The 13,137-nt window shown below is 39.3% G+C and overlaps 1 protein-coding gene across 15 annotated transcripts in view; it reads right to left on the minus strand.

Moving 5' to 3' along the window:
* Positions 1 to 13,137, minus strand: part of LOC128694611 (nucleolar protein dao-5) — a 541,519-nt gene that overhangs the window by 54,677 nt on the left and 473,705 nt on the right. For all 15 annotated transcript variants that reach the window (XR_011393390.1, XR_011393389.1, XR_011393388.1 and 12 more), the window contains 2 exons: positions 6,913 to 7,095; positions 3,406 to 3,584 (listed from right to left, as the gene is read on the minus strand). Coding sequence is in view for 12 of the 15 variants with exons in the window: in XM_070095641.1 (XP_069951742.1) it covers positions 3,406 to 3,584; positions 6,913 to 7,095 (362 nt within the window). In the remaining 3 variants the exon portion in view is untranslated. The remainder of the gene's footprint in view (positions 1 to 3,405; positions 3,585 to 6,912; positions 7,096 to 13,137) is intronic.

A 13,137-nucleotide genomic window follows, 5' to 3' on the forward strand; every position in this document is an offset into this window, starting at 1 on the left:
TACATTAAGACTACAAATATTTTGAGGTAAATAATGAGTATACTGTGTGTGTATTTTACTTTTTAATGCCTAGTTCTATTGCTAACTTAATATATGTTAGTGTAAATTTGTTGTCTGGTATTTATATGCATTTATAAATGGAAAAAATGGAGTTATGCTTTCCAGCAGTAGCCTGGAACCTAACCTACCAAATAAGTGGGGCCTTACTGTACTCTGCTATTCTTATAACACTTCTGCTTTGTAAAAATCTCTCATAAGCTACCTTTTTCTCTTTTATCACACCCTTTACTTCATCATTCCACCAATCACTCCTCTTTCCTCCTGCACCCACCCTCCTATAGTCAAAAACTTCAGTCCCACATTCTAATATTGCATTTTTAAAACTATTCCAACCCTCTTCAATCCCCACCCCCCACTACTCATAATTGCAGTAGCCCACCTTTCTGCCAATAGTTGCTTATATCTCACCCTAACTTCCTCCTCCCTTAGTTTATACACTTTCACCTCTCTCTTACTTGGTGTTGCCATTTTCCTTTTGTCCCATCTACCTCTTACTCTAACTTTAGCTACAACTAAATAATGATCCGATATATCAGTTGCCCCTCTATAAACTTGTACATCCTGTAGATTACTCATCAACCTTTTATCCATCAATACATAATCTAACAAACTACTTTCATTACGTGCTATATCATACCTTGAACACTTATTTATCCTCTTTTTCATAAAATATGTATTACTTATTACCAAACCTCTTTCTACACATAGCTCAATTAAAGGCTCCCCATTTTCATTTACCCCTGGCACCCCAAATTTACCTACTACTCTCTCCACAACATTTTTACCCATTTTAGCATTGAAATCCCCAACCACAAGTGCTCTCATACTTGGTTCAACACTTCCCATGTACTCACACAACATTTCTCAAAATCTCTCTCTCTCCTCTATACTTCTCTCTTTTCCAGGTGCATAAACACTTACTAGGTGCATAAACACTTACTATAACCCACTTTTCACATCCAACCCTTATTTTACTCCACATATGTAAATATATAATAGAACATTAATAATATATAGTGGTCCCTCGTTTTTCGTAATTAATCCGTTCCTGGAGCCGTTACTATAAACGAAATTTACGATTTGCGAGTCAATTTTCCCCATAAGAAATAATGTAAATACAATTAATCCGTTCCTGACACCCAGAAGTATTAAAACAAAAAAATTTTTTACATGAAATATACATAAACAATACAATGGGAAATGATGAATGAAACTTTAACAGCATAACACTTACCTTTATTGGAGATTCCTCTTAGTGTATGGGAGACTGGAAGAGCAGAGAGATTGGATTGTTTGCACTTTACAGTTTGGAAGGGGAATCCCCTTCCAGCAACACCTCATGTACCAATTGCTTCTCTGGGGTTGCTTCTCTTCTCTGTTTCTTAATGCCACTAGGACCACCTTGAGAGTCACTGGAGTCCTGTCTCGCAAAGTAACTGTGGAGAGAGCTCTGTTTCTGGCGTCTCTTTAACACTTCCCGAAAATGGCCCAAGACTTTGTCACTGTACATATTTCTCACCTTCTTTACCACAAGCTTGGCACTAGGAGCTTTCTTTGGAGCCATGGTAGCTTATTTAGTAATTGCAAGCACTAAAATGAGTGGAATATTATGAAATATTTCGTAGGAGCACTTGAGGGGACCTTCACTCACTGGTAAACAATGCCAGACTGGCTGGGTAGGGAGGCCGCCCCGGCTCACACCGTGTGTACGTGTCCCGGACGAACTACTATTCGCAAGTCAACCTATGAAAAGCGAGTCCATGTTTATACGAAAATACCCCTATGATTGGCGAAATTTACGATTGCCGAGAACTACGAAAAGCGAGGGACCACTGTACAACAATTTTGCATGTTGTAAACAAAATAATGATGAAAATATTAGTGCGGTTATTGTGTTGAATACAACAAGCATACATATATACATTATGCATTATACTGGTCACACAGGCCACAAATGTTACTGGAAAAAAACAAAATAAAAAAAGAAAAAAGGAACATGCTGCATGCTCGTGGCACCACCACCACCACCTACTGACGCATGTGGTCTATGACTCAAGAAATCGTAATGACACGATTGCAAACAAACCATACCCCCGGCCGGGATTGAACCCGCGGGCTGGAGTTTTGAGACTCTATGACCGCGGGTTCAATCTCGGCCGGGGGTATGGCATGTGGTCTATCCATCCCAATTGTAGCCACATCATTGTCACTTTCACTGTCTATTCCAGGTGTAGGGCCACGAGATGTACTCAGTCCACTTGGAATTGCATATGGTATAGGGTACCATATGGTACAGATACAGGGACCCCAATGGAAATAAGTCACTCTGAGTTTTTTGGGTTATCCTAGGATCTTCATGCATATGCTGCTATGTATGATAATCTATGTAACTGTATTTGTGTATACCTGAATAAACTTACTCGAGCACATGTGGCATTGTAAGCTTATTCATGTATATACAAATACAGTTACACAAATTGTCATACATAGCACCATATGTGTGGAGAACCTAGGATAACCCAAAAAAAGTCGGACAAAGTGACTTATTTCCATTAGGGTCCCTGTACCCTATACCATATGGTACAATGTACCATATGGTACCATTGTACGATATAGTACCACTGTATGATATAGTACCATTGTACCATATGGTACAATGGTACTATATGGTACCATTGCACCATATGGTACAATACAATACAGTTCAAAACCATAGAATTCCTCATCAGATCCACTTTCATCAGTATCAGAACTATAACTTGGGAAGAGGAGAGTCCCAATTTGCCAGGGAGTGAGAGCTTCCTTGCCGCAAGGCATGATGAACAAAGCGTACTGAGATGGCGTTCCCACAATGCAATGCGGGTGCCCCAATTTTTTTTTTACTGCCCACACTGACAATGCAGGCCCATTCTTTTAGATGTAGGCCTACCAGCCTTCTCACGCTAAATATGAAGCCACTAGAATTTTGGAGTAGATCTACGGCTTGGACCCTGGCTTCAAAGCCGGAGATCTATGGGACAGATCCTGAAAGGGTTAAGCTGAATTATCTGGAGATTGTCACATTTATTCACTTAAAGTTAAGATGAATGAGGGTTCATATCCAGATCAGTAAATATTTAATCAATAAAATAAAAAACTTTTGTTGATTGAAGCATTTACTACAAGGATCAGGACAAGGTTGAATTGCAGGTTGTCACATAGGAAGATTAATGTTGCTTGAAAGATACTGTACTATCATAGGAAGATTAATGTTGCTTGAAAGATACTGTACTATCATAGTATTATCACTGACTTACTAAGGCATGGCTTGTCTCTTATCATTTCAATAATAAACTTGTGACTCACTTGAGTTTTTGTAAAAGTGTTTCTGATGTCGTGCGAACTTTGACAGAGAGTGAATGAATTGTTGATATGACTAAATTGTCTAAAGCTTCCATCTTGGCTTTAGATCTTCCTGAGACAATGCCTCGAGTGCTGCCAAGAGGTGACCTTTTTCCCTCACTGCCGGATTCATCCAAAGATGCCTGTAAGTAAATTTTTTCTTTAGCGTAATAGTAGTACTTTATTTTAGCATGATACATTGTACAGAGGTGCATGACATTTGAATGTACATGCAAAAGGCTCCTATACACATGCAGAGTATTTCGGGCAAACTTAACACTAACTTATAATGAATAAGCCAATAATAATACGAATAATTTTATACATACAGTCACTTAGGTGAGTGTAAGTATAAATTTAGGAGTTTACAATGAATAATGAAAGTTCATATCCTCATAAATTGTTCAATATTTCGTAATAAGCACATATTCAATAAGCACATAATATTTTCACGTCTAATAACATAATCTAATAGTAGACCCTTATATAACAGGATAGTTACATTTCAGAAAATGATGTCTCATGCAAAATCATGCTATGTAAATTGAAGAACATATTGGAAAAGAGGGTTACATTCCACAGTGGTCCTTCAAAATGCCAAACAATATTTTTTATCTCATATAATTCTAAAAAAGTAGGTAGTAGGTTGGTAGACAGCAACCGCCCAGAGAGGTACTACTGTCCTGCCAAGTGAGTGTAAAACAAAAACCTGTAATTGTTTTACATGATGGTAGGATTGCTGGTGTCTTTTTACTGTCTCTTAAACATGCACGATTTCAGGTACGTCTTGCTACTTCTACTTACACTTAAGTCACACTACACATACATGTACAAGCATATATATACACACACCCCTCTGGGTTTTCTTCTATTTTCTTTCTAGTTCTTGTTCTTGTTTATTTCCTCTTATCTCCATGGGGAAGTGGAACAGAATTGTTCCTCCGTAAGCCATGCGTGTTGTAAGAGGCGACTAAAACACCGGGAGCAAGGGCCTAGTAACCCCTTCTCCTGTATAAATTACTAAATTTAAAAAGAGAAACTTTCGTTTTTCTTTTTGGGCCGCCCTGCCTTGGTGGGATACGGCCAGTTTGTTGGAAAAAAAAAAATTCTAAAAAAAAAAAAAAAAAATTACTGATTCTGTCATCATTGAAAGTGCTTGACTCACAGAATCACTAGCAACCGCTAGTGCCCCAAACGTAAATATACGTTTTATTTTTCCTGCCTCCAAATTTGGCAGGTTTGGCCTGAGATGCCTGGTCAGCATAGAATGGGTCTTAACACTCGGTGTGCACCATATTAAAAAAATCTGAGACCACTTAGTACCTTGTGGGAGCACCAGTTATATTGAGCACCAGCTGGAGCAAACAGTGGGGCAAACACCAAGGATTCACTGATATAATGTCATATTAACACTCCCCTTTTAAGAGGAATGTGATGTTAACCCCAGGTTTAAGGTCTGTCTATCTGTCTCTGTCTATTTCTGTCTGTCTATCTCTGTCTCTATCTGTCTCTGTCTATCTGTCTCTGTCTATCTGTCTCTGTCTATCTGTCTCTGTCTATCTGCCTCTGTCTATCTGTCTCTGTCTATCTGTCTCTGTCTATCTGCCTCTGTCTATCTGCCTCTGTCTATCTGTCTCTATCTATCTGTCTCTGTCTATCTGTCTCTGTCTATCTCTGTCTATCTGTCTCTGTCTATCTGTCTCTGTCTGTCTCTGTCTATCTGTCTCTGTCTATCTGTCTCTGTCTATCTGCCTCTGTCTGTCTCACAGGTACACACAAATACAATTATACATAGTGTAAATTACCTAGGATAACCTAAAAAATCCAAAGTGCTATACTATGCTTGTAGATATAATGCATAAGACAAAGAGACAAGCAGAGAGACAGAAAGAGACAAGCAGACAGAGAAATAAGACAGAGAGACAGATAATCAGAGATACGAGCTCATCAAATTTTATCCCTTATCTCTGCATCCTTGCTGGCACCCATCAAATGACATAGCTTATCTCCTCTTATCACTGCACTATCTCCTCTTATCTCTGCACCCTCGCTGGAGCCCATCAAATACCATCTCATATCTGATCTTATCACTGCCCTCCCGGATGCTTGTCACTGAACACTTGTCTTACAAATTGCTTCAAGGGAATTTCTTCCTTCTTCCTCCTCCTTCTTCCTTCTTCTTCTTCTATACTCCCGTGTATCCAAAACATTGCTGGGACCTATAAATACTTTGTACATATCCCTAGACAATAGTAAATGACCAAGGCAGGTGTAAATGTCCACCTGTCAATGTGTTTGTGACAATCTAAGTACAATTTCACTACTTAATATTAGTGTCAGAACAAAGATTGGTTATGAAATGACAAGAACTACAATAAATTGTAATTATCAGAACATAAAAATTATGTAAAATATAAAAATGAGAAAAAATGGCATACTGGCAACACTTCTGCAAGTGGCAGAACTCTATGTTACCATCAGGTGAGCATTAAGTGCCAACTTTGCAGCCTCATATCTCAGTAAGTACTGACCCTATTTTTTTTATTTTCATCCTATAACACTTAGAAAAATGTGCTCTTTATTTTCATTAAAAAAATTATTTTTTATTTTTCAAAATATTCGGGGCACTGGGATAGTGAACATATATATACGTTTGGACCGTTTACGGGTTAAACAACAAAGAAGTATTCAAGGGCAGGTTGAGTGTTCTAGCATCCTGGAATGAATTACCACAGAACCATGTAATATGGGGTTTCATTCTTGATAGTTTTTAAGGTATGATACATCTTCTAGAAGGGAGGGCGGGGTAGGGGTCGGCCAAGGAAGGGTTGGAGGGAGGTGGTAAAGGAGGTTTTGTGTGCGAGGGCCTTGGACTTCCAGCAAGCATGCGTGAGCGTATTTGATAGGAGTGAATGGAGACAAATGGTTTATAATACTTGACGTGCTGTTGGGGTGTGAGCAAAGTAACATTTATGAAGGGATTCAGGGAAACTGGCAGGCTGGACTTGAGTCCTGGAGATGGGAAGTACAGTGCCTGCACTCTGAAGGAGGGGTATTAATGTTGCAGTTTTATAACTGTAGTGTAAAGCACCCCTCTGGCAAGACAGTGATGGAGTGAATGGTGATGAAAGTTTTTCTTTTTCGGGCCACCCTCCCTTGGTGGGAATTGGCCAATGTGTTAATAAAATAAAATAACATCTTCTAGAATGGATTAATACTGTAATTCAATGGGCCATTGTAATATGGCTTCTCTCTTATACATTGACTATAATAGCCATTATACGGCAAGCACTCCTTGATATTTTTTAACACATCAGCCATCTCCCACTGAGGCAGGGCTACCCAAGAAGGAAGAAACACTTTTATCATCACTCATTCCATCACTCACTTGCCAGAAGCATGCTGATAGTACAGTTCAAAACTACAACATAATCTCTACCCTCCTTAATGGATATATTATCTCTACCCTACCTTTCTGGTTGGGGAGCCCATATGGCCTTCACCTTCATCTGAGAGGGCATATGATGCTCTTCGACCACGTGTTGAGGTTAATGCTGTGTGATGTGCAGGAGAGGTGGTGTGTGGCGATGACAAATGGTGTGGAGAAGTTGGAGATCTTTGTAGTGGAGAGCAGTGCGGTACAGGATGAGATTGCTGAAATGTTTTTTTAATATTATTTACAATGAAATCACTTGTTCATTAAGAATGAATGAGAAATGAAATTTCGATCAACATTATGAGCTGCTTTTAACCAGCAGCAGCTCCAGAATTGTTATACTGAAGGGGTTTCTGGGTGGCTGTCTGGTTTCAAGAAGGGCTAAGGGACTGCATCTGCAAAGGAAGCACTGTTTTTGCCTAGTGTATATTACAGATTAGTAAAAACAATTATCCATATCAGAGAATAAGAACAATTATTCAAGGAGTATTTTGTCCAGTCTCCAGACAAACTCTCATCCGCCGACGATACCACTACATGAATGACATTTTATTCGCTCTGGAATATATATCAGGTTTCTATGTTATTTATATTTTTATTATGTCATATTAGATGAATTGTGATAGATAAATGAGCTGTAAGAATGATATTAGGGAAATTATTGAAGTATTTTCTCATGCCTGGAATTCCACTGTAACGGATTAATTGCATTTCAATTACATAATTTAAATGAGGAAAACTGACTCTGCAAACGAGCAAATCCAGATGCGAGCAAGGTCACGGAACAGATTAAACTTGTGAGTGAAGGTTCCACTGTAATGCTAATATCAACTGTACGGCTTATTTATCTATCAAAAATTGATTTAATATGACATATTAAACAATATAAAAAACATAGAAACATGATATATACTCTAGAATGAATAAAATTTGTCATTATGTGACAAGTGGTGGCGGCCACTCCCAAGGTAAAAATAATTATCGCTCTGACCATATCATCCCATTTTTGCCCTTCTGAGGTCTTATTATAAGAGAAAACAGTGTGTTTGTGAAGCTAACTGCACTAGATCGCTAGTTTCATAAGGATAACACTGAAACAAGAGCAATTTTCTTGTGGTTTTTCTATGATTTCATGCTTTAATTCAATGGACATCATCCTCTTCTTCTTCTCAGCACTGCCCTTTGCACTTACTTTCTTAGGACCCATGATTAGAAAAAGAAATTTGGCAAAATAACTGCACAAAAACCACAAAACGCTGGGATGCTGGGCAGATGATGTGGCATTCGCTGTGCCAACTAGTGGCGGTGTATCTGAAGCTCACTCGTAACTTGGATTTTGGCTCGCAACTCAAAGCAAAAAATCGACCGAGTGATAGCTCGTAACTCAGAAAAGTCGTAAGTTGGGGCACTTGTAAGTCAAGGTACCACTGTACTAGTGATATAGCTATGAGTATCATCAACTGGAATTGGTCAAAAATAGGGTGCAAGGTGTGCGAAATTGCCTATGCCTAAATATCACCAAGACTTCTAACTTTGCGAGAGCGTAACTCTGTAAATTTTCCATCAAATTTTGTACTTTTGTTTTCATTACCTTTTCTATCATTTCATAAGATTTAAAAAAAAAAAAAATTATCAATGGCCCTGAGAGCAAGTTTGAGATTAGAGGTCTCAACTCTGAAAGAGTTAAGCAACAGAATGATTTCATGCTGGCACACATATTAATCATGGAGAAAATGAATGGATTCTGATATTTTGGAGTGGACTTGTCAGCACATGGGTCTATGAAAGACGAGGTGTATCACTGAATTGATGAGGGAAACAAGGTGAGTGGTGCACTGAGGAGTCCATGGAAGCAAATAGAATGTATGAGAGTATAGTGGTACCAATGCTCTTATATGGCTGTGAAGCATGGGTGGTGAATGATGCAACAAGAAGAAGGCTGGAGACAGTAGAGATGTGGTGTCTGAGGGCAATGTGCAGTGTGAATAGATTAGGAGGTGGTGTGGGGTTTCTAAAAGTATTATCCAGAGGGCTGAGGAGGGGTTGTTGAGGTGGTTCAGACATTTAGAAAGACTGGAAAAAATAGAATGACAGGGAGGGTGTATTAATCTGTAGTGGAAGGAAGGCGGGGTAGGGGTCATCCTTGCCAAGGTTGGAGGGAGGGGGTAAAGGAGATTTTCTGTGTGAGGGGCTTGGACTTCCAACAAGCATGTGTGTGAGTGTGTCAGATAGGAGTTGAGACAACCGGTTTTTATGACTTGAAGTGCTGTTAGTGTGAACAAGGTAACATTTATGAAGGGATTCAGGGAAACTGGCTAACCAGACTTGAGTCCTGGAGGTGGAAAGTACAGTGCCTGTGCACTGAAGGGTGTACATATGTTGCAGTTTTTTAACTGTAGTACAGGCCCACCTCTGGCAAGACAGTGATGGAGTGAATGCTGATGGAAGTGTTTCTTCTTTTACGGGTCACCCTGCCTTGGTGGGAAACAGCCAATGTGTTAATAAAAAAAAAGTAAGAAAATAAAAAATATTCAAACAGATACCATCAAATAAAACATCAAAAACCTCTGTAACAGCATAAAATACCTCACATCACTAAGAATATATGATAATAAATTCACCAACTAAAGTTTATGCAGCTAATGGCAGGTCCCTTTATGATTATAAAAGCAAACTAATTTACTAGAGTGAAACAACAGAAAGATGATAAATCTATGCAACACACTTTTGATATACCTCTGATGAGTTCTTAGGAGTTTTTCTACTCCCAGGCTCATCTGGTGTTTGCCTGGCCAACTAGGTTGTTGCTGAGGGTGACCTGCTGATCTACATGTCCATCACAGCCTGGTTGATCTGGCACCTGGTGAAAATACTTGTCCAGTTTCCTCCTGAAGACTTCTACACTAGTCCAGCAGTTTCCAATATCTTCTGGCAAGATGCTGAATAGGCGGGTGCACCCCTACCTTTCATTGGGCTTATTTTGCATTTCCTCCTATATATCTCACTCCAGTATGTTGCTATAGCAGTGTGCAGATTTGAGAGAGGGCCCCTAAGTACTTTCTAGTTATATATATATTAATGCATCTTTCTCTCCTCCACTCCAGTGAGTACATATTTAAGACTTTAAGGCATTCCCAGTAATTTAAATGCTTCATTTGCTCTGTGCAACAAGTAACACAGATCACTGCAGGATCAACTACAAGCAGGTGGCAATGAATGAGGCAAGTATGCCCCAACCTCACAGTACACTCAACTCACAGTAATGGAAAAACACCCACTTATTGCTGAACCATATACAGGTCTCCCTCAACATTCGCGAGGGTTAGGGGATCAAGAACCTCGCGAATGTTAAAAAATTGTGAATGTTTGGTGACCCAATATATTGTAGGGAAATATAATACAATACTGATTCCTTAACCTATTGAACCATGAACAATCATAAAACACGTAAAAACATCGTAAAATATTGTACTGGTGCCAGCCCTTTGGTAAAGGTGAGAAAAACCATAGAATTCAAGAGAGAACTCGTAGCAGAGTTCCAAAGTGGAGGAAGAAGAGAGAGGGGAGAATGTGCCTTCTTCAGTGATTTAGTGATTCTACGATATGTACAATACTAAAGCAGCATAAATCGATAAAGGCTATTGGGCCAGCCAGCGATAAAGTATAGCATTAACCCTTTCAGGGTCGAGAGGCCCTCTCCTAAACTTGTTCTCAGGGTCGAAAATTTTTCAGGAAAAAAAAATTCTTTTTTCTTATGAAAAGATAGAGAATCTTTTCCTGATGATAATGACACCAAAAGTATGAAATTTGATGGAAAACTTACGGAATTATGCTCTCGCGAAGTTAGCAGTCTCGACGATGTTTACGCATCAGCGATTTTGCCCACTTTGAGCCCTATTTTCGGCCAATTTCAGTGTACTAGTCGACAAAAATCATTACTATTTCACTAGAACTCTATTTTTTCTATCAAATGTGTACAAGAAACCACCCATTTACCGATTTCAACTATCCAATAAAGTGGTCAGAAACTAGCAATTTTGCCAATTTCACACAAATTTCAAAAGATGCCAATTTCCAAATAGGGTCCAGAATAAACAAGAAAGGCATTCCTGGCACTAAAATAACATTTCCTCTATTCATTAGTCACATCCCCACACCCCTCTTACATTTCTTTTGCTTTCCACTTTGAGTTTTTATTCTTAGAAAAAATAGAAGATTTACTGTTATGCAGACCACTGCATTAGTGTAGAAATGGTATAAATAATATCAGCGCACTTGTGAAAGAATATTAGACTCACCAGTTGATGTGTATTGGATGCGTAGCATGATTTGTTTACTTCTGACCTTTGGCAAAAATCGAACATTTCTGCTATTTTGGGCTCAATTTCAAGGTACTTTTCTTTGTGAAACCAATCAAAATCGTCTCAATTTCTGTAATATGTCTTCCATTCTATAAAATGAGACTAGGAAAACTAGAATACAATCATAAATACCATATGAAAATACAGTGCAAAGTCGATGTTTTAAACCAAAAACACTGTCAAAGTTTTTTTTCTCATTACACACTGTTTGCTGCAGGATTTTTTTTATACTGCGCACACTGACCACATAGACCCATTCTTTCATATGTAGGCCTACCAGCTTTCTCTCACTAGATCTGAGGGCACTAGAATTTAGGCGTCCTAGTATGTCAATAACCATGGTGCGTAAGCCATACTAGTATGTCAGAAACCCTGAAAGGGTTAACAGTGTAGCAAGTAAGTTTAGCGATTAATTGATAGAAAAAGGACAGCACGATCCTAACTCCTCCAATGTTGTTGGAGTTATACAGGGCAACTGACAACACTGCCGTCTCTAGTCTCTACTGCCTCCGATGCCCCCTCAACCACCACAATGTACGGCTTATGTCTCAGTGGCCCTTATACACCCAACAACAACAACACAGCAATACTCGTGACATACTTAATGACGTATTTTATTCATTCTAGAGTATATGTCATGTTTCTTTGTTATTAATATTGTTTATTATGTCATATTAGATGAACCGTGATAGATAAATAAGCCGCAGAGTTGATATTAGTGTCATATCGAAAGACTATCGTATCCTATCTCCAAACAAACTCTGCCACTGCCACAATTCATAAGATATGACATATTTTAAATATGATTGGGCGGCTGGGAATTTGTGAATGTTCGAAGCCCGCGAAAGTGGAAAACGCGAATGTTGAGGGAGACCTGTACAGCTTTGCTGCTCATCCCAGGCCCAGCAGGAATATCACTTCAAAATGAACATATTAATAAATGTGGCAATGTAGTAAACTTCTACAAAAGCATACTCAGAACAGCAGCCTTTGCCTAAGTATGTGCCCATTCAATACCTAAACTCCCAATATCTTGGGCACCACCATCAATAAGGAAAGAGATACTCATTTTACCTTCTCTAAAGCAGTACAAAAGTAAACCACAGCCAAATAGTTTATTGTTTGCCATTTATCATCATTTTTATTAATATGTCAGCCAAGGCAAGGTGACCCAAAGAGAAAGAAAAAACTTTCATCTTCACTCAACACTTTCACCATCACTCATACATAATCACTGTCTTTGCAGAATTGCTCAGATACGACAGTTTAGATGTCCCTCTAAACTGCCAATATCCCAAACCCCTCCTTTAACCCTTTCAGGGTCCGTCCCGTAGATCTACGGCTTTTCGGTGAGTGTCCAAACCATAGATCTACGCCAAAATTCTAGCGCCGTCAAATTTAGCGCGAAAGCGCTCATAGGCCTACATGTGAGAGAATGGGTCTGCGCCGTGGGTGTGCACCATAAACAAAAAATCTAGGCGCCTGCATAGCATTGTGGGAACGCTGCCTCATTCACCCTTGTTCACCATGCCTCGTCGCAAGTCAGCTCTCACTCCCCGGAAAACTGGGACTCTCCTCTTCCTGTCTGATAGTTCTGACACTGATGGAAGTGCAAATGAAGACGAATTCTACGGCTTTGATAAGTTAGTGACCGAAAATAATGACCAGGATATCGATAATAGTGCAGAAAACCCCGACGATCCTCGACCTTCTACCTCTGGTGTGGGCACTCGTGACTCACGGTCGGGTGTTCCTAAACGTAAGAGAAAACTAATATTTTCCCGTGGCCAGGCCTCTGACTTCAGTAATGACGATGATTCTGACGTGGATTGTGATTTTATTGCGCTCGACGATCATTCGAGTAGTGATAGTGAGGAAACATATTCACCAGTGAAGCGT

This window comes from Cherax quadricarinatus, chromosome 51 (assembly GCF_038502225.1).
Source record: "Cherax quadricarinatus isolate ZL_2023a chromosome 51, ASM3850222v1, whole genome shotgun sequence".
NCBI lineage: Eukaryota > Metazoa > Arthropoda > Malacostraca > Decapoda > Parastacidae > Cherax > Cherax quadricarinatus.